We start from the raw sequence: 25,370 nt of genomic DNA, 5'->3' as shown, positions 1-25,370 counted from the left end.
CTTACATGAACTCAGGGAATACTCTGCTTTATCCTTGGGGAGAAAGCTTAGGAGAGACACCCAGAAGGAACCAGAAAGAAGCCTCCTTATTTCCTCTCTCAGGGAACCTCGAGGAGCAAAGAAAGGAACAGCTGCTCTATACCCACTACCATCCCTGGGGGGAGAAAGTTCTAGAAAAGCACTGACAGTGGTATCAGTGGTATAGTCTCTAAGTTGGCACGGCTTTGGTGGCAGCTCCAGATGAGAATCCAGGGTGGTCTTCCCAGGAGGCCCTGGTGGGGGAGTGCTGAGTGGCGTGTGTGGACCCAGTGGGGGCAGATCAAGGAGGCCTCTCCCAAGAGGGTCTGGAGGAGCAGGTGCCCAGGAGCCATGCAGGTGAAGAGGGGCCCAGGGCTCATGGTAGGGCGAGGCTGAAGACCCCACGGTCCTCGGGCAGTCCCAACCTCCAGGCTCAGGGATGCAAGCTCTGTGGTCCTCAGACAGCCCTAGCAACCCAGGGACCCTCCCCAGTGGCAGCATCCATCAAGAACCAGCCAGAGGCCAGAGATTCCCCCAGCAACACGTCCCCTGAACCCACATTAGCTTGACTTTGCCTGGATCAAGTTCCCAAAAAGCCCACAGCCTCCCCAATGCCACTTGACCTTAAAGAATATTTTGGAAAGGACAAGTTGGAGTGAAAAGATAGGATGCTCTTGAGCCATTGCAGGTAAATCATCTCAAGTGTGTGAGTCGGATAAGTCATTTAGGACCATGTGACGACAGCGTGGGTCCCTCTCAGGCCTCATGGGGACCACAGTGAGGAACCTGCAGGCTCATTGCATCTCCAGGGGAGTCTCCTCTGCTGAAAGGGACCGAGTGTAAAGGAAAACAGAGGAAAAGATGAATATTTCCTCCCAGGGGAAGCTTCTTCTACTCATTAAACTTCAGACCTGGTCTCTGTTTAGAAGAAGGATTAACTTTCTTTGAAAAATAAAGTAAATAATAAGTAGCCACATAATAATAAATTAAAGCTTGCTTATAAAACCCTCACCATCAAAAATTAGATTTGGAGCAGGTTAAAAACATTTATCTTCAAACATGGAAATAATGTGTGCAGGATATGAGTCTCTACACACCTGGACCTTTAAATACTGGCCGTTGCCTTCTTTTTTTAGTCTTTCTGATTTTTTGTCACTCAGCAGGTTATTGCTGTAGTTTTGTTCTTGTGTTTTGCTTTATGGTGTAGTTTAAAAGTTTTTTTTTCTAAAACTACTCTGGGGTAGCATGTACAGAATATCTCATAATGGTTTCAGAGCACAGTCTTGGGCAAAATAAAGTCATCGCAGGTTAATTAAGAAATTTAGAAAATTCTTCCATGGCCATCTCTCTGCCCTGAGAGGAAGGGTTATAATTAAGATAGATTCAGTGTCATTAGGATCATTTGAGATGCCAGCTCTTCAAAAACGGAAGATAATAAAGTCAGTAGGGAGAAAATGTTCTGTGTGTTTAACTCATTTATGAAATGAACTGACCTTGATTGCGACAAGGAAAAGCTTTTGCTCTCCCTACTCTGTCTTCACACATGCACGGTTGATCCCTATTTCCAAGGTCTGGGTATGCCCCTAAGCTTATCCTATCACTTTCAAGGATTAGAACCATCTCGTATTCAGACCTTGAATATGAGAAGGTCAAGGTCAAGACCCTTGTGACTCACAATTAAGTCTGTTATTCAAGTTGAAGCCTCCCACAGCTCAGGCCTGGTGCTTTGGGAACTCAGGGGGCAGGGCCCAGAGGCAGGATGGAGCCGGGAAGGAGGAGAGGGCTGCTCTGTGAAGCTCTGCCTTCTGGCATGTGCGGGAGGAGGGGTCCCAGGTTGAGGGCTAGTCCCGAGGACTGCTCCCATGGGTCCTTTGGGCTCAGACACACCCACCTGGGATGACCGAGGCTGCTGCTCCATAAAGGGACAGATGGACTTTGAGTCCAGCCTGGGGAAGCAAGGACAGGAGAATGGGGGAGGGGTGAGGCCAGGGCCAGCCTTCCAGGCCAAGCTCTGGGAGCCAGTAGGCGTGGTGAGGACCTTGTATTCACTTCCTAGGACTGCTGTCACAAAGCACCAGACCCTTGGGGTGGGGGTGGGGGAGCTGAAAACAACAGAAAGGTACTGCCTCTCAGACCTGGAGGCCCGAAGTCCAAAACCAAGGTGTCCCCAGGGCACCTGTGTGTGCAAGGGACCCTTCCTCATCTCCTGCAACTTCCAGTGTTTGGGGACAACCTCTGGTGTCTGTTCCTGGGCTCGCAGCCACGGGGCTCCATGTGCTGCCCCTGTCATCACGTTCCTGGGTCTCGTCTCTTCCAAGAATGTTGGACCCCATTTTTCCTTAAGCAATTACATCTGCAGTGTTCTTCTTCCAAACCAGGTCACATTCAAAGGGACTGGGGTCAAGACTTCACATCTTTCTTGGGAGGAGACACAGTTCACCCTGAAAGAGACCAGGAAAGCCCTTGTGGGCTCCTCGTAGCTTAGTGTTTAGGTGGGAATGTCAGAGGGGACCCTCTCGGTCCATCCTCTGCTTGGTTTCCACCTTACAATCAGCCAGCTCCCACTGACTATGCACTCAAGCTTCCAGAACTCCTTGTGGGGCACATGCAATGGCCTCTACGGGCCTCCCCACGCCTTCCCACACCTCCATTGAGAGAATTCTTTATGCTTCAAGCTCAGCAACACTTCCCCTGCTGGGCCTTCCTTCAGCTTTCCACCCTCCACATTTTCTTCCAGCACTCACAATGGGATCCCGTTAACTAGCTGTCGTCCATGTCAATCATCCCCTTTGGGTTCGGGGCCCCTGACGTTATAGGATTGTTAGGATTGGTGGCTGGTTCTCCACCAGCCCTCCCCCCACACCCATTCATACCTCGTCTGCTCATGCCTGTGCTCAGTCACTCCAGTCGTGTCGTGGACTGTAGCCCCGCAGGCTCCTCTGCTCATGGGGACTCTCCAGGCAAGAACACTGGAGTGGGTTGCCATGCCCTCCTCCAGGGGATCTTCCCAACCCAGGGACTGAATTGCATCTCTTGTGTCTCCTGCATTGACAGCTGGGCTCTTTACCACTGAGCCACTGGGAATGGAGTAAAATGCTGCATTTGACAACTGGTCAACGTTAACTGGGAGGAAGACTTGAGATGCCAGGATACTTCCCTCCGACGGGGCAAAGGGAAGGAGTTGAGCCTTGGCTCTGAGTCTGTCTGTGGCTTCCAGAGTCAGGCCAGGTTTCAGCAGATGGGCCTGGTAGGTGGCTGATGAAGAGTGTAGGAGCCCAGAATGAGAGGTCAGGGACTGTGACTCTTTCAGGGCAGCAGTGGGGTTCTGAGGAAAAGAGAGGTAGGTGGGAGGGAAGGGCAAGAAGGAAATTCTAGGTGTGTACTGCTGGAGGGGACTACAGCTCTGCTGTCATCTGGGAATCCTCAGGAAAGGACTGAAGGTGGGGATGTGTTTGACGGTGGATTGTGTTCTCAGAGTGCTCCACAGTATCAGGAGAGAGTGTGCTGGTTTAGTGACAGTCAGACTGTTGTTGTCGTTCAGTTGCCCAGTTGTGTCCGACTCTTTGTGACTCCACAGACTGCAGCACACCAGGCCTCTCTGTCCCTCACCATCTCCCAAAGTTTGCTCAAGTTCGTGTCCATTGCATCGGTGATGCCATCCAGCTGTCTCATCCTCTGATGCCCTCTTCTTCTTCAAGACAAATGAAATGGCACACTCACTCCGTGATCTTGTCCAGGAATTCACACGTGTTACATTTGAACTGACGCTTGCTTTTGAATTGTGGTGCTGGAGAAGATTCTGGAGAGTCCCTTGGACTGCAAGGAGATGAAACCAGTCAATTCTAAAATCCACCCTGAATATTCACTGGAAAGAATGATGCTGAAGCTGAAGCTCCAATACTTTGGCCACCTCATGCGAAGAGTTGACTCATTGGAAAAGACCCTGATGCTGGGAAAGATTGAGGGCAGGAGGAGAAGTGGGAGACAGAGGATGAGATGGTTAGATGGCATTACTGACTCAATGGACATGAATTTGAGCAAACTTGGGAGCTAGTGGAGGTCAGAGGAGTCTGGCATGCTGTAGCCCATGGAGTCCCAAAAAGTCAGACAGAGCTTAGCAAATGGACAACAACAACATTTGAGTAACATCTGAAAACCAGCTCAGTGTGTGGATTTTTCCCGCTGAATGGATATGCCGCGCCATCTAGTGGCGCCCTGGACAAACTGCCCTCGGTCTAGAACAGGTTCTCTTTTCCATCCAAACTCTTGTACTCTGTGTGTGCATGTGGCCAACATAATTTATTCCAGATTAGGATAAAACTCTAATGAGAAAAGACTTTTCAGTGGCCATTATGACTTTCATTAAAAAACTGTTGGGAGGAGAGAAGGGAGGAAACAGGGATCTTTGGTAAGAACAACAATTTATCAATGAATAAATATTGAACGTCCACCGTGTACCAGACCCTGGGCTGCGGTGGGGTCACAGTACAACCTGCCCTCCTGGGAAATGCATAGTCATGTATGTACATCCTCACATTTCCGAGGATCTGTTTCACACATGTGCATACTCAGAAATTACAGAGAGAGAATCCTGAGTCTATACAATTGTCTAGAACACTCAAAAATCTGTGTTCGTTGATATACAGGAACTTCCTCCTTTTCAATTCTATAGTTTTGAGGATTAGTGTTTTCTGAGCCATCCCAATGGCAGGCTCACTTCGGTCCCCACCGCATTCCTCTCCTTGCTTGTCAGTGGCTCCTTGGAGCTGTCCTCAGCCCATGTCCCTGGAGACTTGTGACTTTTTTAAATGGATTATTATTTTATCTTTTAATTAATTTTTATTGGATTATAGTTGCTTTACAATGTTGCATTAGTTTTGAGTGTACAGCAAAATGAATCAGCCATACATACACATATATATTCCCTCCCTTTTGGATTTCCTTCCCATTTAGGTCACCAGAGTGCATTAAGTGGAGTTTTTATGTTTTATGCTTGCTTTCAAAATGTGAGGAATCTCTTTAGGATTTTTCCATCAATTGAAATAAATAAGCCATACCAGCAGAAGGATATATACATATAAATGAAATAGATAACCTATCATTGGGCCTATTTTAGAAGTGAAAATAAAATGACTAAATTTATTATTGGAGAAGGCTTTGTGTTTTTGTTTCATTTTGCTCCCTCATTTAATTTAAATATGCACAATATTTAATAGAACATTCCAGATAATAGAGGAGGGAGCTTGTCAGGAGTCAGCCCCCTTATGTCACCTAACATTTGGTCCCCTGTAGACATTCCTAGAGAGATGCAGGGTGCTTCATGGATTGGAAGACTGAACTTTATTAATGTTGATTCTCCTATAGTTTCTCTAGAAAAAAAGACTGCTCCATGCCAGTCAGTGTTTGAGGAGCTTTGTGGAGTGAGGAAAAGAGAGGTGCTCACTTTTTCTGTAAATCTTAAAGTGTTCTAAAAATGAAAACCTTTTCATTTAAAAAGTAACTGTTCAGAATGTGAAAAGACAAGCATATACTGGTAGAAAATGTTTTTAAAGCATATCTGCTGAAGAATTGACATCTCGAGTACATAAAGCACTTTTACAACTCAATATTAAGAAGATACCCTGAATTTTTTAAAAAGAAAGACAAATGATTTGAACAGACATGTCGCCAAAGAAGATATACAAATGGAAAATAAGCACATGAAAAACTGTTAGTTATATCATATCATGCGTTGTCATTGGCAAATGCAAATTAAACTACTTCGAGTCCCACCACTGGAATCACTGGTATTAAAGAATGAGAATATTGAATGCAAGCGAGGATGTGGAGCAACTGGAAATCGTGGAAATCAGAATTGTTGATGGGAACGCCGCCTCGGAAGCACTTTTTCAGCTTTTCAAGTCGTTCTCACATACCTGCCCATCACTCAGCAACCCCACCTGCTGGTAGTTACTGGAGAAATGGCTAAATGAATCCACGCAAAGATTTGTACTTGAATGTTCACAACAGCTTTGCGAGTGGGAGCCAAAAATCTGTCAGCTATCCAAACTGACAAGTGAATCTTACTAGAGACCAGTGGAGGGATCACTTGGCCACAAGAGCCAAAGGCCACTGAGTCACGGAGCATCGTGGAAGGGCCTCAGGGCGTTAGGTTAAATGAAAGAAGATACACAGACCTCAGACTGTACAATTCCACACATGTGATGACTTCACAAAAGCCAGTACAAAGTGGCATAGAGCAGAGCAGTTGTTTCTAGAAGGTGGGGAATGAGCTGACTGCACAAAGACAGTAGAGAATTTTGGGGAGCAGTGAAGGAAATATACATCGTGAATGTGGCAGTGGTTATAGGGCTGTTTACATTTGTCAGTCTTATCAAATTGCATACTTAAAATTGCTGGATTTTATTTTAGAGGTATAGAGGTATACTTGAGTAATGCTGATTAAGAAAAGAACTGAGTCATGCGCCTTATCTAAGCCAGGCCCTGGAGAACAGAATAAAATTCCCTACTGGATCTAGATTTATCAAGATTCATGCCTAGGATGGGGACGAGCCCACCTTCTCTAAAACACAGACCATCTGAAACCTGGATTAACTTGGAGTTTGTTAGCAAGAACGAAGGTGGGGTTACGGCCAGCTGTGTCTTCTACCCAAAGTCACAGCTATAGTCTTCAGAGAACACTAACATCCTTACTCAAATTAATCGTATATAATCGCCTTGCAATTAAAATCCAGTCTTTAGTGAATAGGTCATTACCTGTGGAGCCATTCCTAGCGAAGCAAAGTGTGTAGATGTTGAAGCGCTAGTGGCTCAGTCGTGTCCAACTCTTTGTGATCCCATGGACTGTAGCCCGCCAGGCTCCTCTATCCACTGAATTCTCCAGGCAAGAATAGATGTTACTAACAACAGTTATTCAACGAAAAGACACATTTTGAGAAAATCTTCCAGCTCCTTGAGCTGGCACTTTAGGAAAGAGTGGATTAAGCTCGCCTTGAATGAGCTGTGACACTGTGACCAGCACATGTGGTGTGTGACCTTCTTGAAACTTCTCTTTTCCTTTCCTTCGTTTGGGTTATTTTGTTTTCAGTCCTTGGCTGCTTGGCCTGTCCTGTTGGCTTTGAAGGGAGGACATTTTTGGCCAAACTCTCAGAGAGGAAAGACGTAGGCTTTCAGGCTTTGCTCCTGAAAACTGTTTATTTTTCCCCACTACATATGTTTTGTTTCCATTTCTGATGTCTGTGCTGAAATTTGAGAAGCCGGCCTACACCAATGGTTCTCATTAAAATTGACCTGCACCGGTCCTTGCTACCATCTAGATTTGAGGAACAAAGCTTTTTGGGGGTGAGTATGGGACTGCGCATAACTGACATTCTCTGTGGGTGATGAGCTCCTGGTCATTGTCAAAGAATCTGGGCATCAATTTACTGAGCTCTAACACAGGCTCAGCTGAAACATCTGATATGTAAGAAAGACAATCTGGTAGAAAAATAATCAGTGTCTTCTTCTACATTCTTTAGGTCCTAAACACCTTCGGAATGTAAGTAATCAAAAACCAAACAAACGTTATCTGAAGAACTTCCTAAAAGCCCTCCCCATGTGACCGACCTGAAGCTGGACACTCAAGCAGGTAATTGGAAGAATCTCTGTGGTTAGCCTGGTCACTTGAAAAAATGTAGTGAAAAATATTGTCTGTTATGCCGAGAATTCACACATAATAAATTCATCCTTGAATGTATTTACACTTAAATGTGTCTCTTTGCAGATAAATATCCATGTTTCATTTTGTGAGAAAATGAAAACCATGTAGCCTGGGGCATTTTTCTCTCAGTTATTAAGAAACCTAAAGTTAATCCTCTGAAGAGTTGTAATGATGAGTCCGGCTTAGGCACCTATTAAGAGCTGATATGTTCGTTTTTTTCAAACCATCTGGCACATGCCCAGCCTTGGAGACCCGGGGATAACAAGACTCTGAGCCCTTCTCCTACTTAAGGCCTTTCTGGTCCCTGGTGAAGTTCCCTCCACACACTTGAAATGCTAATACTCTATCCAGGGGTTGACTTGGAGAATGTCAGGATTGAAAGGAAAAGAACCTTCTCACCCTAATATTTCATAATAGGACCAGGGGTGTTGGGAGATCGCCAGGCTGCTGTGATAAAAGGCTTCTCTGTTCACAGCCTCCTCCATCTGCCCCACTACCTTTCAGAGAGTAACCCTGGCTGTGCCTTGATCTTGCTTCCCTCTGCCACACCTGACCTCACCACCCAGCTCTGTCTCCCCTGTTCCCCATTTCATGCTACACACTCAACTGGGATCCCTATACCATCTGTGTACCACACCTGTGTTCTTGTTATGTGTCTCGTGTTACAGGAGAATCCACCAGAATGTGTCTGCACTTGTCATTAGCAACTTTTCTCCAGTTATTTTTGGTTCTCCTGCACTTACAGGCACAGGGTAAGATTCCACTGAGGCTGATACAACCCAGTGACCTAAGCGCTGGCCTGTGACTTAGCTCTTTTGCAGCCTCCGTGAGTGTGGAAGCAGGTGTTGAAATGAGGCCTCCATCAGCTTGGACCCCTGAGTTACAGGAGGGAACAGCCCACTGCCAGCACACCACCATTAGTCAGGAGATACCTTTGTCATTTTCTCCTCTGAGGTTCAGAGTTGTTCTATTGTTACTACCACGCAGCCTGGCATGCATCCTTTTTTTCCCCCATTTTTTTACCTTATTATCTGTCATTATTCTTACTGACTTCAACAGCCAAGTCCAAGAACTTCAGCATCTTCGACTCCCAGTTTTGCCCTCGTTACCTTCAGAACTTTTTTCTTTGTGTTAATCAGCATGCAACAGGCTCATGTCCTGGAATTCATTATTCTAAGAAATCTACACCAGGGCTGAAATTATACAATCAAACCTTTCTTCTACATTCCAAACTCCCAACTCCTCTGCCTGGATCCATCTGGGTTAAGGCATTTTGAGCCTGTTTCTTCACTGGAAGATAAGCCAACAGCCGTGCCCGATGAGGGTGTTGTGGGGATTAAATGAGATCATGCACAAAAGCCCTTGGGTCAGTGGCTGGCCCACTGCGAACTCAGTAATGCCGTCGGCTCTAATCATGGTTGTTACTACTATGTGCTGTTGGCAACTGCTCTCTGCCACACGTTAGGTTCGCTCTTTATCCCTGTTACTTTGGGTATTCTGTTCTCATTCTAATTTTATTTATTCTAAGTGTGTTAATTTCTAAGTCACCGTATCTATTAATATCCTAGGACAGTGCTGATCTCCTGTGGGTTAGCTTCATGTATCTCGACCACTGCTCCCCCAAACCACTATTTCCTTACCCTGGAGTTGATGGCAGGCTTGAGAACATCCCCAGCAAAGACCAGCAGGGAAAGGGCCCCACGGAGCCAACCAACCGTCAAACCACAGAATCATCCGGAGGAAAAATACATGATTATTGCCCTAAGCCATTATGTTGCGGGGTGATTTGTGGCCACAGCAAAAACAAACTGATATACATTTTAACGACTGAAGGCAGGAGAAGGGGATGACAGAGGATAAGATGGTTAGATGGCATTACTGACTCAATGGACATGAGTGTGAGCAGACTCTGGCAGATGGTGAAGGACAGGGAAGCCTGACATATCACAAAGAGTCGGACATGACTTAAAGACTGAAAAACAACATGCATTTTAGCTGTGTGACTTGGAGCAAGTTGGCTAACCTCTCTGAGCCTCTTATTGTTTTACCCTTGAACTGGACATAATACTGACTTTGCAAATAAGGGTTAAGCAGCAGGCACCATAAACGTTCAGTAAAGTGGGTGTCACTTGTCTTCCCTACAGCTCCCTGGACCACTCACCAAAGCCACTAGTTCATCTTCAGTCCCTACTCCTTCCTCAAATCTCCTTTCTCCCAGCTCTCGCCTCCCAGGGATGAATTCTGCAACTTCTTTCCACAGAAGTCTTCGGCCACCTGCCAGGAGCTCTGCTTTGGCTTGTTCTCACCTGAGCTCCTCATGACCTTTCTCTCTGAGAATCCCACTTCCTGGGTTTGCTTCTGTCCATGGTGTCACCATCATGCAGAGAGAACGGAACTCTGTCTCAAATTTCCAGCTGTGTTTCTAACATCTCCCTCAGAGTCTCTCATAACACCAGAACTACAACAAACAACTGGACTCGTGACTTCCTCTCCCAGTGGCTCACCTTTCCATCTAACCAATTATTTTTTGCATTTTCAGAAAGAAAAATTTAAATCCCCAATTTCCTTGATCAGCTGTATCCAATTAGTTACTCAGTCATGTTCCTTCTTTTGAAATCGCGTTTCATCCTCTTTCTTCTCCATTCCCACTGCCCTCCTCTCTGCTCTATCCTCCCCACCTTGCCCCCATCTTCCCCCCAACCCAGTCACTTGTCTTCCATTTCTCTTGATTCCACTCTTTCTGTTTACTGCCAGAAGATAGATTTTCCTAAGATGGACTTCACTCTTATTTCTCTGATTAAGAATCTATAATTCCTTCCCATCACTTCTGCTTCAAGATCAAATTCCTCACCTGGGTTTCTTCCTACACACCATGGACTCAATGCAGCAACCAAACTGACTTCCCACTTCTTCCCAAGTGTTCAGAGCTAGCATCTCAGGCACAGATGGGGAGGCAAAGATTAAAACGCTGATGTTCTATTTGGGAGGTGAAATCCATGGCAACAGAGAAGAGGAGAATGCAGAGAGAAGGGGGGGATGTGACATAGCAGAGTAAGGCATGAAGTGTTGCTTCTGCTCTGGATGAACCAGTGGAGCTTAGGGGGGTCAGGTGGGGGGCTTGGAAGGCATCTGAATGCCAGGTTTATCCAAGCAGAGAAGAGGACCCTGGGGCCTCCTGCAGGGACTGGTAGAGAGAAGCAGGAGGAATTCTCTGTCTCACTCATTTGTCTCTATTTCTCATCAGTCAGAACTCCTGGTGGGTAAGAAAAAGGTCCATGCCTCTTCCACCATGACCTTGGGCACAGGATGTAAGCTCAGTTCATGATGTGTTCCCCAGGTTTTGGAAGATGAGCTGGTGAAACAAAGATGGAGTGAGCAGCTGAAAGTCAGACTCCTCTTGTGCTGTAGTTGGTGTCAGCTGTTCTGTTCAGGTGGATGGTCTTGACCTTGGGCCTGTGGCCGAGCATCTGGAGTTCTCTAGGTTCCCATGCATCCTCCAAGCCTTGTCCTCCAAGTTCCTATGGATTCTGTGACCCCTACTCTTCCCACCCCACAAATATCTCCCCAATTACCTTGCCCTCTTTAAGGTGGCCAGAGTCAGCTTGCATTGCTTGTAACTGAGAGCTCTTTTAGCCCTAGTAGCTCACATTGCCTTTTGCCACCTGGGGATGTTTAGAAAACTTTGAGATGATTTATATGACATGTCAGAATAATGCAGGAAGTGCACCAGTATTATTACATAGTGTTGAATGCATCAACATTATTGTCATTTTCAACAAGTATTTGTTTAGTTTCAGACACTATGGCAAGTGTTAAGATAAAATAAAACAAAAGGGGCAAGAGTTCGTTGTTTAATGTGAAAAATAAGTTAATAAAATTCACAGATCCGTTAAAATGGAGATTGCATTACAATGTATGCTGGTGGCACAGAGGAGCAAGCAGTCTACAAGCATTGAAGCAATCACAGAAGGCTACCTGTGCGAGGGGATGTTTGAGTTGGGTCTTGAAGGATGGCTAGGTGTTCAACGAGAGGAAAAAGGAAGAGATGGTGCGCATCCTAGCCAGAGGGAAATGCAGCTGATCCCTGAAAAGACGGGATCAGTCAGTGGGATGTGAACAGTTTCCAACAGGTCCTGAGATTGCTGGGCAATTCTGAAGGTCAACTTTAATGACTGTGGGCATGAGTTGAAGAGATCCTGGCCGGTGTAGTTCTCCAGTCTTGTTCAGTGGCCATGATGCAGTCCTAGAACAGAAATTGAAGCAGAACACCTGTGAACACAGATGTACTATCTCCTTTCAAGATTCTTTAATACCTGGTAGCTGTTATTACTATTGCTCTCATAATTCCTCTAGTAATTATGTCTAGCGGTCTATATTGTTTTCCAGATTTTACAGAGAAGAAACACCGAGGCTCAGAGAAGTTAAGTAATCTGTCCCAGAGTCAAATAGCTCATGTTGTCCGGAAACACAATTCTAATTTTAGACCTTCTGACTGTCCAGTATACGGCATTGAATTAACTACTACAATAACCAGAATTAACTACTTCCTGAATGCTATAAAGGATATTTTAATGGAAGGATACTCTCTGTTTCATCACAAATCCTATTTCTTAGTAACAGCTTCTTCCTAAAATTTGAATATTGTCTCTGCCACCAAATCACTACAAGGTGTCTAAGTCATTTGACTATCCACTGGCTTCCTGATGAAAGGTATGTAGGGGTTGTGACAAAATGAGCAAAGATGAGGGTCTGGGTGTAAACAAGGAGAAAAGAAAGGCTCTGGGAATGGAAAGTGCAGAATGTTGAAGAATATCTGCCTCCACATGGAGTGAATAGGAGGAGTACTTAATAAAAACAGAAGGAAGCACCAATAACACTGGTGGTTTATAAGCATCTTCTCCAAAACTAGGGCAGATGAAAATGACACATGACAAGTATCTTCATAAACACCATTTCTTGATGCAAATTGTTACATACAGGATGGATAAACAAGATCTTACTGTACAGGACAGGGAACAGTAGTCAGTATCCTGTGATAAGCCATAAGGGAAAAGAATATGACAAAGAATATATCTACATGTATAACTGAGTCACTTTGCTGTATAGAAGAAATTAACACAACATTGTAAATCAACTATACTTCAATAAAATAAATTTTAAAAGAAATAAACATCTATTTCCTAATTTTCAGATAATTTGTGTCCAGCTTTACCAAATCATGTGTGCTGCTAACCTTGATTTCCAAATCTAACTTTCCTGTTGAAGGTTTTTGTTGTTACAAATATCCAGCAGGCAGAGACACCCTGCAGAGTCTGGGGGACAAATGTTGTTTACATGTCCTTGTGAACAGCTGTCTCCCAGACACCCCCCACCCCAATTTGGCTTCCTTTTCCTCTGTGAGAGAAAAAACACACTTGCAAAGTTCTCTAATGATAATTCTCTGCCAAATTTTTTGAAAAAAAGATTCTCTTTGGATTTTCAGTTCAGTTCAGTTCAGTTCAGTCTCTCAGTCGTGTCTGACTCTTTGTGACCCCATGAATCGCAGCACGCCAGGCCTCCCTGTCCATCACCAACTCCCGGAGTCCACTCAAACCCATGTCCATCGAGTCGGTGATGCCATCTAACCATCAGTTAGGTTGTCAGGTGGTCTTGTATGCCCATCTCTTTCAGAATTTTCCACACTTTACTGTGATCCACACAGTCAGAGGCTTTGGCATAGTCAATAAAGCAGAAATAGATGTTTTTCTGAAACTCTCTTGCTTTTTCGATGATCCAGCGGATGTTGGCAATTTGATCTCTGGTTCCTCTGCCCTTTCTAAAACCAGCTTGAACATCTGGAAGTTCCCAGTTCATGTATTGCTGAAGCCTGGCTTGGAGAATTTTGAGCATTACTTCACTAGCGTGTGAGATGAGTGCAACTGTGCAGTAGTTTGAGCATTCTTTGGCATTGACTTTCTTTGGGATTGGTATGAAAACTGACCTTTTCCAGTCCTGTGGCCACTGCTGAGTTTTCCATATTTGCTGGCATATTGAGTTGCAGCATTTTCACAGCGTCATCTTTCAGGATTTGAAATAGCTCAACTGGAATTCTGCTGATCACTATTTTCCATTAACCTCTTTCTACTACTTGGTTTTCAGGAAGATATTTGCTTCTAGCTTGCCTTTCCCCTCGGAGTCATCTCTGCGTCTTCCATGTAAATAAGAAGATAAATAATGGTTTATCTCTTCACGTGTGTCCAACGGCCTTTTATAAACCTGTGCTGACAAACTGGCCCATCTTCATGACAGCTGCCGTACAACATAGCTTCCTAATCTTCTGATGATGGTGATGAACACAGTAATTGAAGAAAATAATTATTGAATACTTACTTGATACTGGGCACTATGCTAAGAACCTTGCTTCTCATCTTCTGATGTAGGTCTTCTATGTATCCCCATTTTACAGATGAGGAAACGAAGGTCAAGAAACTTAAATAATTTCCCAAAGCTTACTCAGTCAAGTAAATGTGGGAACTGGAATGTGTTCTTAGGCTGTCTGATTCCTGTATTTTTTTTTTACCATGAATTTTTGTGTATGAGATTGCTGTGAAATTCTATTTAAATTTATTTTTTAAGTCATGCTTTGAAAACTGAGATTTGCAAATGTAAAATACTGTAAGTGTTTTAAGAAACCATTAAAGCACTGTCCTTCACATCTCCTGAAGTTTACCCAAACTCATGTCCATTGAGCCAGTGATGCTATCCAACCATCTCATCCTCTGTTGTCCCCTTCTCCTTTTGCCTTCAATCTTTCCCAGCATCAGGGTTTTTTCTAGTGAGTCAGCCCTTCATATCAAGTGGCCAAAGATTTGGAGCCTCTAGAAAGCTTTCCCTTAGAAGAAATGGAGTAGCCATCATGGTCAAAAAAAGAGTCTGAAATGCAGTACTTGGATGCAATCTCAAAAACGACAGAATGATCTCTGTTCATTTCCAAGGCAAACCATTCAATATCACGGTAATCCAAGCCTATGCCCCAACCAGTAACGCTGAAGAAGCTGAAGTTGAACTGTTCTATGAAGAACTACAAGACCTTTTAGAACTAACACCCAAAAAAGATGTCTTTTTCATTATAGGGGACTGCAATGCAAAAGTAGGAAGTCAAGAAACACGTGGAGTAACAGGCAAATTTGGCCTTGGAGTATAGAATGAAGCAGGACAAAGGCTAATAGAGTTTTGCCAAGAGAACGCACTGTCATAGCAAACACCCTCTTCCAATAACACAAGAGAAGACTCTTCACGTGGACATCACCAGATGGTCAACACCGAAATCAGATTGATTATTTTCTTTGCAGCCAAAGATGGAGAAGCTCTATACAGTCAGCAAAAACAAGACCAGGAGCAGACTGTGGCTCAGATCATGAACTCCTTATTGCCAAATTCAGACTTAAATTGAAGAAAGTAGGGGAAACCACTAGACCATTCAGGTATGACCTAAATCAAATCCCTTATGATTATACAATGGAAGTGAGAAATAGATTTAAGGGACTAGGTCTGATAGACAGGGTGACTGATGAACTATGGACGGAGGTTCGTGACATTGTACAGGAGACAGGGATCAAGACCATCCCCATAGAAAATAAATGCAAAAAAGCAAAATGGCTGTCTTAGGAGCCCTTACAAATAGCTGTGAAAAGAAGAGAAGCAAAAAGCAAAGGAGAAAAGGAAAGATATACCCATTTGAATGCAGAGTTCCAAAGAATAGCAAGGAGAGATAAGAAAGCCTTCCTCAGAGATCAGTGAAAAGAAATAGAGGAAAACAACAGAGTGGGAAAGACTAGAGATCTCTTCAAGAAGATTAGAGATACCAAGGGAACATTTCATGCAAAGATGGGCTTGATAAAGGAGAGAAATGGTATGGACCTAACAGAAGCAGAAGATATTAAGAAGAGGTGGCAAGAATACACAGAAGAACTGTACAGAAAAGATCTTCACGACCCAGATAATCACGGTGGTGTGATCACTCACCTAGAGCCAGACATCCTGGAATGTGAAGTCAAGTGGACCTTAGATAGCATCACTACGAACAAAGCTAGTGGAGGTGATGGAATTCCAGTTGAGCTATTTCAAATCCTCAAAGATGACGCTGTGAAAATGCTGCAACTCAATATGCCAGGAAATATGGAAAACCCAGCAGTGGCCACAGAACTGGAAAAGATCAGTTTTCATACCAATCCCAAAGAAAGGCAATGCCAAAGAATGCTCAAACTACCGCACAATTGCACTCATCTCACACGCTAGTAAAGTAATGCTCAAAATTCTCCAAGCCAGGCTTCAGCAATACGTCAACCGGGAACTTCCAGATGTTCAAGCTGGTTTTAGAAAAGGCAGAGGAACCAGAGATCAAATTGCCAACATCCGCTGGATCATCGCAAAAGCAAGAGAGCTCCAGAAAAACATCTATTTCTGCTTTATTGACTATGCCAAAGCCTCTGATGTGTGGATCACAATAAAGTGTGGAAAATTCTGAAAGAGATGGGCATACAAGACCACCTGACCTGCCTCTTGAGAAACCTGTATGCAGGTCAGGAAGCAACAGTTAGAACCGGACATGGAACAACAGACTGGTTCCAAATAGGAAAAGGAGTATATCAAGGCTATATATTGTCACCCTGCTTATTTAACTTATATGCAGAGTACATCATGAGAAACGCTTAGGCTGGAAGAAGCACAAGCTGGAATCAAGATTGCCGGGAGAAATATCAATAACCTCAGATATGCAGATGACACCACCCTTATGTCAGAAAATGAAGAGGAGCTAAACAGCCTCTTGATGAAAGTGAAAGAGGAGAGTGAAAAAGTTGGCTTAAAGCTCAACATTCAGAAAACTAAGATCATGGCATCTGGTCCCATCACTTCATGGGAAATAGATGGGAAAACAGTGGAAACAGTGTCAGACTTTATTTTGGGGGGCTCCAAAATCACTGCTGATGGTGACTGCAGCCATGAAATTAAAGGACACTTACTCCTTGGAAGGAAAGTTATGACCAACCTAGATAGCATATTAAGAAGCAGAGACATCACTTTGCCAACAAAGGTCCATCTTGTCAAGGCTATGGCTTTTCCAGTAGTCATGTATGGATGTGAGATTTGGACTGTGAAGAAAGCTGAGTGCCGAGGAATTGATGCTTTTGAACTGTGGTGTTAGAGAAGACTCTTGAGAGTCCCTTGGACTGAAAGGAGATCCAACCAGTCCATCCGAAAGGAGATCAGTCCTGGGTATTCATTGGAAGGACTGATGTTGAAGCCGAAACCCCAATACTTTGGCCACCTCATGCGAAGAGTTGACTCATTGGAAAAGACCCTGATTCTGGGACAGATTGGGGGCAGGAGGAGAAGGGGACGACAGAGGATGAGATGGTTGGATGGCATTACTGACTTGATAGACATGAGTTTGGGTAAACTCTGGGAGTTCGTGATGGACAGGGAGGCCTGGCATGCTGCGATTCTTGGGGTTGCAAAGAGTAAGACACGACTGAGCTACTGAACTGAACTGAACTGAGAAAGTATTCCAGCTTCTCGAAGCCTCTTGAATTCCTGGACTCATGGTCACCTTCCCCTGTCTTTCAAAGTCGTCTTTGGCAGAGTGGGTTCTTGTCACACTGAATCTCTCTAACTTCCTTGTCCCCTCTGTTTCACTCACAAGGACCTCTGGCCTCACCCAGAAAATTTGACAAAAATCGCCTCATCTCAAGATCCTTATTTATACAGAGAAATGCATGGATCCTAAATCTGTATAACTGAATGAATTTTGATAGATGTTTGTAGGCATAAAACCAACACCCGAATCAGGATACAGAACATTTCTATGACCCCAGCCTCCCTTTTGTCTTTTTCCAGTCAATCTTCACTCTCTCCAGAGGCAACCATTGTTTTCCTTTGATTAGTTTTGTCTGTTGCTAAACGTCACAGAAACGGACTCTTTTGTGTCTGGCTTCTTTCACTTAGTATAATGTTTTTCAAATTCATTCATGTTGTTGTGTGAGTCAGTGATTCATTCTGTCTTATTGCCAAGTTTATTCCATTGCAAAATATCCAACATTTTATTTTAATTTTTCCAAAGTCTTTATTGAATTGTTGCTTCTGTTTTATGTTTTGGTATTTTGGCCAAGAGGCGTGTGGGATCTTAACTTCCTGACCAGGGATCGAACTTGTACCCCCCGCATTGGTAGGTGAAGCCTTAATCACTGGACGGCCAGGGAAGTCCCAAAATATCCGATATTTTAAAATCCATTCTTCTGGTGATGGACACGTGGCTTGGTTCCAGTTTGGGGCTATGAATGAATAAATAAAGTTACTGTAAAAATCCTCACTTAATCACATCTGCGACTTTTCATGCACAGCGTACTCCCAGGACCCAGCCATTAGGACATGCACATCTCTGTTGTTGTTCAGGGGCTCACTCGTGTCTGACTCTGGGACCCTAAGGACTGCAGCACACCAGGCTTCCCTGTCGTTCACCATCTCCTGGAGCTTGCTCAAACTCATGTCCATTGAGTTGGTGATGCCTTCCAACCATCTCATCCTCTGCTGCCCCCTTCTTTTCCTGCCCTCAATCTTTTCCAGCATCAGGGTCTTTTCCAATGAGTTGGCTCTTTGCATCAGGTGGCCAAGTATTGGAGCTTCAGCTTCAGCATCAGTCCTTCCAATGAATATTCAGGGTTGATTTCCTTTAGGAATAACTGGTTTGATCTCCTTGGAGTCCAAGGGACTCTCAAGAGTCCTCTCCAACATCTCTGGGGTGACACTATTCTGCCTCCATCCCTAATCTGCCTACTCTGTCTACTGGACCATCCACCCCTCACTCTTGCTGAAGGCTTAGTCTCCTAATCACCTTATTTCTGCCGTGGGACATTAAGCAGCTTAGCTTACACTCGGCCTTTTTAGCTTTGTCCTGGACTCTGACACCTCATCCCAATTTTAGTGACCATTCTCTTACCTTTTTACTAGTAATCACAGCCCCGACTTTATTATACTCAGGCTTGGTGCCTGGATCCTGGTATGATGTTTCTGTGTCCCAGTCCCTGCCTGGGATCTCAATCCCTTTAGAACTAAAGGACAGCCTTGCTTACCCCAAGCCTCCAGAGAAATGGTCCTGGCCCATGCTCTGGGCATCACTGGCTGGGTTCCTGCCACATGGCTGTCTGTCCTCGCAGGAAAACATCTGCCAGGCTGTGCTTCCTCTTCTTGTCTGTGATCATACTTCTCTGAGACTGGCTCCTGCAGCATGCTCGTCCACCAATGACTAGACCTCAGTCATCTCCCCATAAGAGCCAGTCTAGCCCAGGGTGTCTCAAATGTTGTTGCATGTTGGGCTCACCTGGAGAGCCTTAAAATATCTTAATGTCCAGACTCCTCCCCGTACCAACTGAATCTGAATCTCTGGGGAAAGAAACTAACATTAGTATCTTTTCAAACTTCTCCATTGATTCCAATGTGCAGGCAAGATCAAGGACAAGCAAGCCAGGAACTTCTGTTCAAGGTGCACTCTGCCTACCAGCAGCATGAGCATCACCTAGGAGTTTGTTGGAGGTACAGAAATTTAGCCTCCAACCACAGCCCTACTGCACTGGAATCTGCATTTTAACACGATCCCCCAAGTGGTTTTGAAAGCTCTGTCTGAACTCATCCCTCGGTCTGAACTCTTGTTTCTGAAAATGTTCATAATCAAGCTGGGCTTTTTCTTCTTTTAATTGAAAAATATAGTAGTATTAGAGAAAAATTGAAATAATAATTCATCTTTCTTGAGCATTTACCATAAGCTAGGCAGAATGCTGGTAACTGACAAAGATTGGCTCATTGAATCCTTATTTATAAGTTTCTCAGCAAAACCTTCCCAAACTGCCAGATCAGGGCTTGGTCTTGAATTCCTTATCTCAGTGACCCTTTAATAAACTTATTAAATTTATAATTTTAGCTTACATTTTTTCCTGCCTTTAACTGCCATACAATGTTCCACAGAGATGAGAACCTGTCTTGTTTAATGGTGAAGCCATAGAACCTGGTACTTAACAGGGACTAAAAAAATATTTGTTGAATGCATGAAATTGGCACTATTGTTATTCTTACTTTACAGATGAGGAAACTTGTCCAAGATATCTTTTCTAGAAAGTGAGGGGGAAGAATGGGAGCCGTCTATGAGGCTGGTCCAAGTTTTTTATCGTACCAACAATACCCACCCCCCACCCCTTGCACTCTTATCAGCTGAACACAACTATTTTCTTCTGCATCCTGCCTGCTAGTATCTTGTTTATACATGTGCTTATTTTATATAATTACAACCAGGACTCCCATATTAACTGGAATTTTTCTTTCATTACTTTCAGCGTTTTTTGATAAATTTTAAGTCTCATACTTTAAAAATGGGTACCTAATACCTTTTCACTTGATTTACTATAAATTATTAACCAGTTAACTCTTGCTTAGTATTTAGGCATTTTCGTTGCTCATTATCTACAGGTGACATTGGAGGTAGCATCTTTGTGTGCCTTGTTGAGCTGAATTTCTGCTTTCTCACAAACCATGAACATTCTTATATCATTTTCACCTTGAACAGGCCACCCTTGACCTTCCATGGTGCTGTAGCTAATTTAGATATTTCCAAGCCTGCTGAGCCTCTTGATGAAAGTGGCTAAAGAGGCTAAAGAGCCTCTTGATGAAAGTGAAAGAGGAGAATGAAAAAGTTGGCTTAAAACTCAACATTCAGAAAACTAAGATCATGGCATCCGGTCCCATCACTTCATGGCAAATAGATGGGGAAATAGTGGAAACAGTGACAGACTTTGTTCTTTTGGGCTCCAAGATCATTGCAGATGGTGACTGCAGCCATGGAATTAAAAGACGTTTGCTCCTTGGAAGAAAAGCTACGACCAAGCTAGACAGCATATCAAAAAGCAGACATTACTTTGCCAACAAAGGTCTGTCTAGTCAAAGCTATGGTTTTTCCAGTGGTCATGTATGGATGTGAGAGTTGGACTATGAAGAAAGCTGAGCGCCAAAGAATTGATGCTTTTGAACTGTGGTGTTGGAGAAGACTCTTGAGAGTCCCTTGGACTGCAAGGAGATCCAACCAGTCCATCCTAAAGGAAATCAGTCCTGAATATTCATTGGAAGGACTGATGCTAAAGCTGAAACTCCAATACTTTGGCCACTCGATGAGAAGAACTGACTAACTAGAAAAGACGCTGATGCTGGGAAAGATTGAAGGCAGGAGAAGGGGACGATGAGGATGAGATGGTTGGATGGCATCACCGACTCGATGGACATGAGTTTGAGCAAGTTCTGGGAGTTGGTTATGGACAGGGAAGCCTGACATGCTGCAATCCATGGGGTCGCAAAGAGTCGGACACGACTGAGCAACTGAACTGAACTGAAGCTTGCTGAAGGATGGGAACACTGGTACTGAAGGGAAATTGTGACATTTTTTCTATTCAATCTGACCCAAGCTTGTTCATTACTTTACTACTTCAATGCTTTAATAGTTAAGAATTTCTGTGTTTTAAATTTAGTATTGTGATGACTACCTTCTCATACATTGCATCCTTTATAAAGGGCCAAATTCTGCCCTCTTGATCTGTATTTCTATGCTTAAAAGTAATAATAATTGCTAATAGTATAATGATATTTTATTCACTAAACGTTGAAGGAAATGTCTTGAGAAAAACTAGAATTGGTAAGGTTGTCACATTGATTGACACAACTGAAATATAACTATCTCCCTATCAGGCAAAAAAAGAAATAAGACACTTATGAGAGCATGGGCCTTAATAAGTCATTTACTTTATCTCACCTGTTTATATTCTGAGAAAGCAAGATCTGCAAAGTGTTATGAATACTTTCAATAGGAAAAAAATAAGAAGAAATTAAATATTCTTAAATTGTTCATTACAATGGCTTCTGAAATTCCTCTTTCACTGAAATCTTTCTGCTTAATTTTGAGAAGGGACAAATTGGGCCAACTTGGTAACTTCAGACACTTCCTATTCACTCCTCAGATGTGCTGACTCTTTGTTTCTCTAAATCAGGAGCCTGAGTTCCCTGTCTGCAGTTCAAAGATAGTGTCTGAAGTCCAGACAGAACTTCTAGGTACTTAGGATATGGGGGTACAGATGACCCCTGGATTCTGCTGTTGCCTTTCATCATCCTCCAGGGTCTCGGTGCAGCAATCAGAGACCTCTGGACCAGAAGTCAGCTCTGAGGGCCGGCTCTACACCAGACATTTGCTGACATTGAGACCTTAACCTCCTGAACTCATTTCCTCACCTCTTCACACAAGGGTAACTAACTGCTGTCTTTCAGAATTGGGAAAATCACACCAGCTAATCAGCATAAAGGCTCTTAAGACTCAAAAAGATGTATCTGCCCATGTATAATGTGCATGCAAAGTTATTTTGCTGCAGAAATACTTATAATTCTCTTTTAATATTAGATGCTTAATACTTGATCACTTGCTAAACACTGAACTTAATCACTGATTTGTTACTTAAATACTTAATACTTTACTACTTCAATGCTTTAATAGTTAAGAATTTCTGTGTTTTAAATTTAGTACTGTGATGACTACCTTCTCATACATTGCATCCTTTATAAAGGGCCAAATTCTGCCCTCTTGATCTGTATTTCTATGCTTAAAAGTAATAATAATTGCTAATAGTATAATGATATTTTATTCACTAAACGTTGAAGGAAATGTCTTGAGAAAAACTAGAATTGGTAAGGTTGTCACATTGATTGACACAACTGAAATATAACTATCTCCCTATCAGGCAAAAAAAGAAATAAGACACTTATGAGAGCATGGGCCTTAATAAGTCATTTACTTTATCTCACCTGTTTATATTCTGAGAAAGCAAGATCTGCAAAGTGTTATGAATACTTTCAATAGGAAAAAAATAAGAAGAAATTAAATATTCTTTAACAGGGACCAGATGTATTTTTAAAAAAAGAACAAAGCAGTTGAGATATACTATTAAGACTGAACTCCCTTCTTCCCGCTCCCCCATAAGATCTCCTTCTCGAACTGTAAGGATATGAGAATGATAATAATTAAATTCAAGCGACATTTCTTGTCTTAGACAAAGTGGGAAGCGAATTACTATTTCTTTTTAGAAAAGGCTTCACAAAACCCTCTGCCAACAGCAGAGGGGGTAAGCTGGTAGTTACGAGCCGCAATCCCTTCCTGGGAGGCCCAGGCCACCCCTTGGGGGCCAGAGGTGAGGGTCGGTGAAGCCAGGGGTCCCATCCTGGGGGCGAGCCCGACCCCCCAGGGTGCGGCGGCCTTGGAGGCGGCTGCTCAGGGGTACTGGCTCCGGGATCGGCCGCGCGGCCCCCGCGGGGCGGGAAGGGTCAGCAGGGTGAATACTTTCTCGGAATCTATGGCCCAGGCCGGCAGAACTGCCCTCACCCTCGCTTCTCCTCCAGTCACTTTCTCCGTCTGCCCCCTCAATTCGGAGCCCGAGGCGGCAGGGCGACCCTCACGCCACCCCCGAGTTGGGCATGGCTCAGGCTGTCCCCCCTCGTGCGAGAGAGGGGACCTGTTGGGGGGGAGAGGCCTTTAGGGAGAGAAAGTCTATGTGGGGAGGGGTCTCGGGGGGAGGGGTCTCGGAGCGGGGAGGTCTCCGTGGGGAGGGGTCTCCGGGGAGGGGGGAGGGTCTCCCGCGCGGGCGGTGGGCGGGGCCGGGCGCCGCGGAGGTCGGCGGGGGTGTGTCCGAGGGGCTGGCGGGCAGCCCAGTCTAGCCCTCGGCGGAGTCTCCGCGCGCGGTCGCCGCTTTCTCCCCTGAGCGACCCGAGCGCGGCGGCGAGATGCGTGACGGCGGCCAGGGGCTGGCGCTCCTGGCCTCGCTGCTCTGGGTCTCCGCGCAGGGCCAGCAGAGAGGTGAGCCCGGGTCGCGTCTGGGTCCCCAGGCGGCGGGGGGCTGCGGGACAAAGCCCCACGCCTGGCCGCGCGGAGGTCGGTGCGCGCATCCGCCTTCACCCCCGGCCGGGGATCCGACACGTGGGTCTCCCGCGCGGCCCCTGGAAAGGCCGCCGGGCAGGCGGGAGAGGGCTGGGAGCGCACTCCAGACGGATGCGGCCCCCTCCTCGGCGCCTCGAGCTCTGAGTCCCTGGGTCTGCCTTGGCGACCCGGGGGCCCCAGTGGAGAGACGCGCGGGCCTGGCTGTCGGTCCGGGCCGCGGCGGGCAGGCGGGCGGGGAATGAATGGGAAAGGCGTCCGCGGAGCACCCTTACCTTCAGGCGGCAGAAAGAGGCCGGGCAAAGAGGGGTCCCCGGGCCACTCAAGGAGGGTGGGCGCGCGGGGAGCGCACGGGGAGGCGCAGGCTTGGGGACCCGCCGCGGGCGCCTCCCAGCCACGCTGGGTGCAGGCCCCGAGGTGGCCGAACCGGCCGTTCCGCGCGCAGCGTAGACCGCGGTCACTTAGGGGTGAGGGAGCGCGGGCTCGGATGCCTGGCAACCTTGCGGGGCAGGGTTGGCCAAGAACGGAGATCCGCGGCCAACTTTCAAAGCGTCTGTCACTGCCCAGGAGGACGAGAAGTCCTCCTCCCCTTTCTGCGGACACTCGTGCCCCCCTCTCCCCAGAGACTAAGCCTTCAGGGAGCCGCTTGTTGTCTAGGAGGTCACGAATATTTCTTGAAAACGTCTATAAATGCATGCAACCCGTGACCCCGGGCACACTCCCAAAGATACACGTTATTCAAAACGCAGGAAGGAACAGGTCAAAAGTAGGGAGGCGGAGCGCACAGCACCCGCGTGGGAAAGATGCGTGTTTGGCCTCGTGCCCAGCTGTGCGCCCTGCAACCAGGGGACCGTACCTTTCCCGGGCGCATTCGCGGTGGACGCGCTGGACCGGAGCGGGCGACCGGGCTTTGAATGGCTGCGCGTCCTCTCCGAGCAGGGATGCAGGGAATTTGCATAATTTAGCCTGGAAAGAAAGGGGCCGGCCTCGCGGGAGAGCGGGCTGCGACGCTGCAAGCTGAACGTCTTTCTCTCGCATTGCTGACAGTGAAAAGCCTGGTTTCCCACAGGCTGGAGGGAGAGCAGCTGGACTCAGCTTTATTGTTCTAAAAACTGAAAGTCCTGGTCTAGGGAGATGCCCGGAATGTTTTCCACCCCCCTTCGGGCGCAGCACTTGGCCTTGGCGGCTGTGAATGGTGTTTGGAGAAAGTGGGACCCCGTGGGGCTTTCCTGCTTTAAGATGCTACGGAAAACCACCCACAGCTGGAGGGCCTTTGAATCCCTCACAGTGCCTTCCAGATTTGCAACCCCCACCCCATCCACCATCACCCTCTTAACAGGCGCCTTTGAGGGAGTTTTGACTTTTTAAAATACAATTTGGGGTCCCATGTGTAAGCATGAATGACCAGTGAAATAGTATCATTTGCTCATAATACAATAATAAAATAATTCTGACTAGCATCATCAGTGAGCTAGTTATCTGGTGCTTATATATATATTTTTAGAACAATCATCCAATAGCATTCAAATTATTAGGAATTCTTTTTTTTAAGATTTTTTTTTAACATGGACAACTTTTAAAATCTTTTTTGAATTTGTTACAACATTGCTTCTGTTTTATGTTTTGGTTTTTTGGCCAAGAGGCATGTGGGATCTTAGTTCCCCA

The 25,370-nt window shown here is 45.3% G+C and overlaps 1 protein-coding gene and 1 long non-coding RNA gene across 4 annotated transcripts in view; one reads left to right on the top strand and one right to left on the bottom strand.

Annotated features, from left to right (window-relative positions):
- Positions 1 to 24,387, bottom strand: part of LOC145534843 (uncharacterized) — a 29,969-nt gene extending 5,582 nt beyond the window's left edge. Inside the window, exons 1-2 of the long non-coding RNA XR_014075014.1 lie at positions 23,981 to 24,387; positions 2,892 to 3,967 (exon numbers count right to left, since the gene is read on the bottom strand). This is a non-coding gene — a long non-coding RNA (uncharacterized LOC145534843). The remainder of the gene's footprint in view (positions 1 to 2,891; positions 3,968 to 23,980) is intronic.
- The window catches only part of LAMA1 (laminin subunit alpha 1), a 123,607-nt gene continuing 121,229 nt past the window's right edge, over positions 22,993 to 25,370 (top strand). For all 3 annotated transcript variants that reach the window (XR_014075013.1, XM_081563138.1, XM_081563139.1), the window contains exon 1: positions 22,993 to 23,627. Coding sequence is in view for 2 of the 3 variants with exons in the window: in XM_081563138.1 (XP_081419264.1) it covers positions 23,555 to 23,627 (73 nt within the window). In the remaining variant the exon portion in view is untranslated. The remainder of the gene's footprint in view (positions 23,628 to 25,370) is intronic.

Source organism: Giraffa tippelskirchi, chromosome 14, assembly GCF_054371585.1.
Source record: "Giraffa tippelskirchi isolate mGirTip1 chromosome 14, T2T-mGirTip1v1.2.pri, whole genome shotgun sequence".
Classification (NCBI taxonomy): Eukaryota; Metazoa; Chordata; class Mammalia; order Artiodactyla; family Giraffidae; genus Giraffa; species Giraffa tippelskirchi.
Note: the sequence above shows the minus strand (reverse complement) of the source record. Positions and strands in the feature narration are given on the sequence as shown.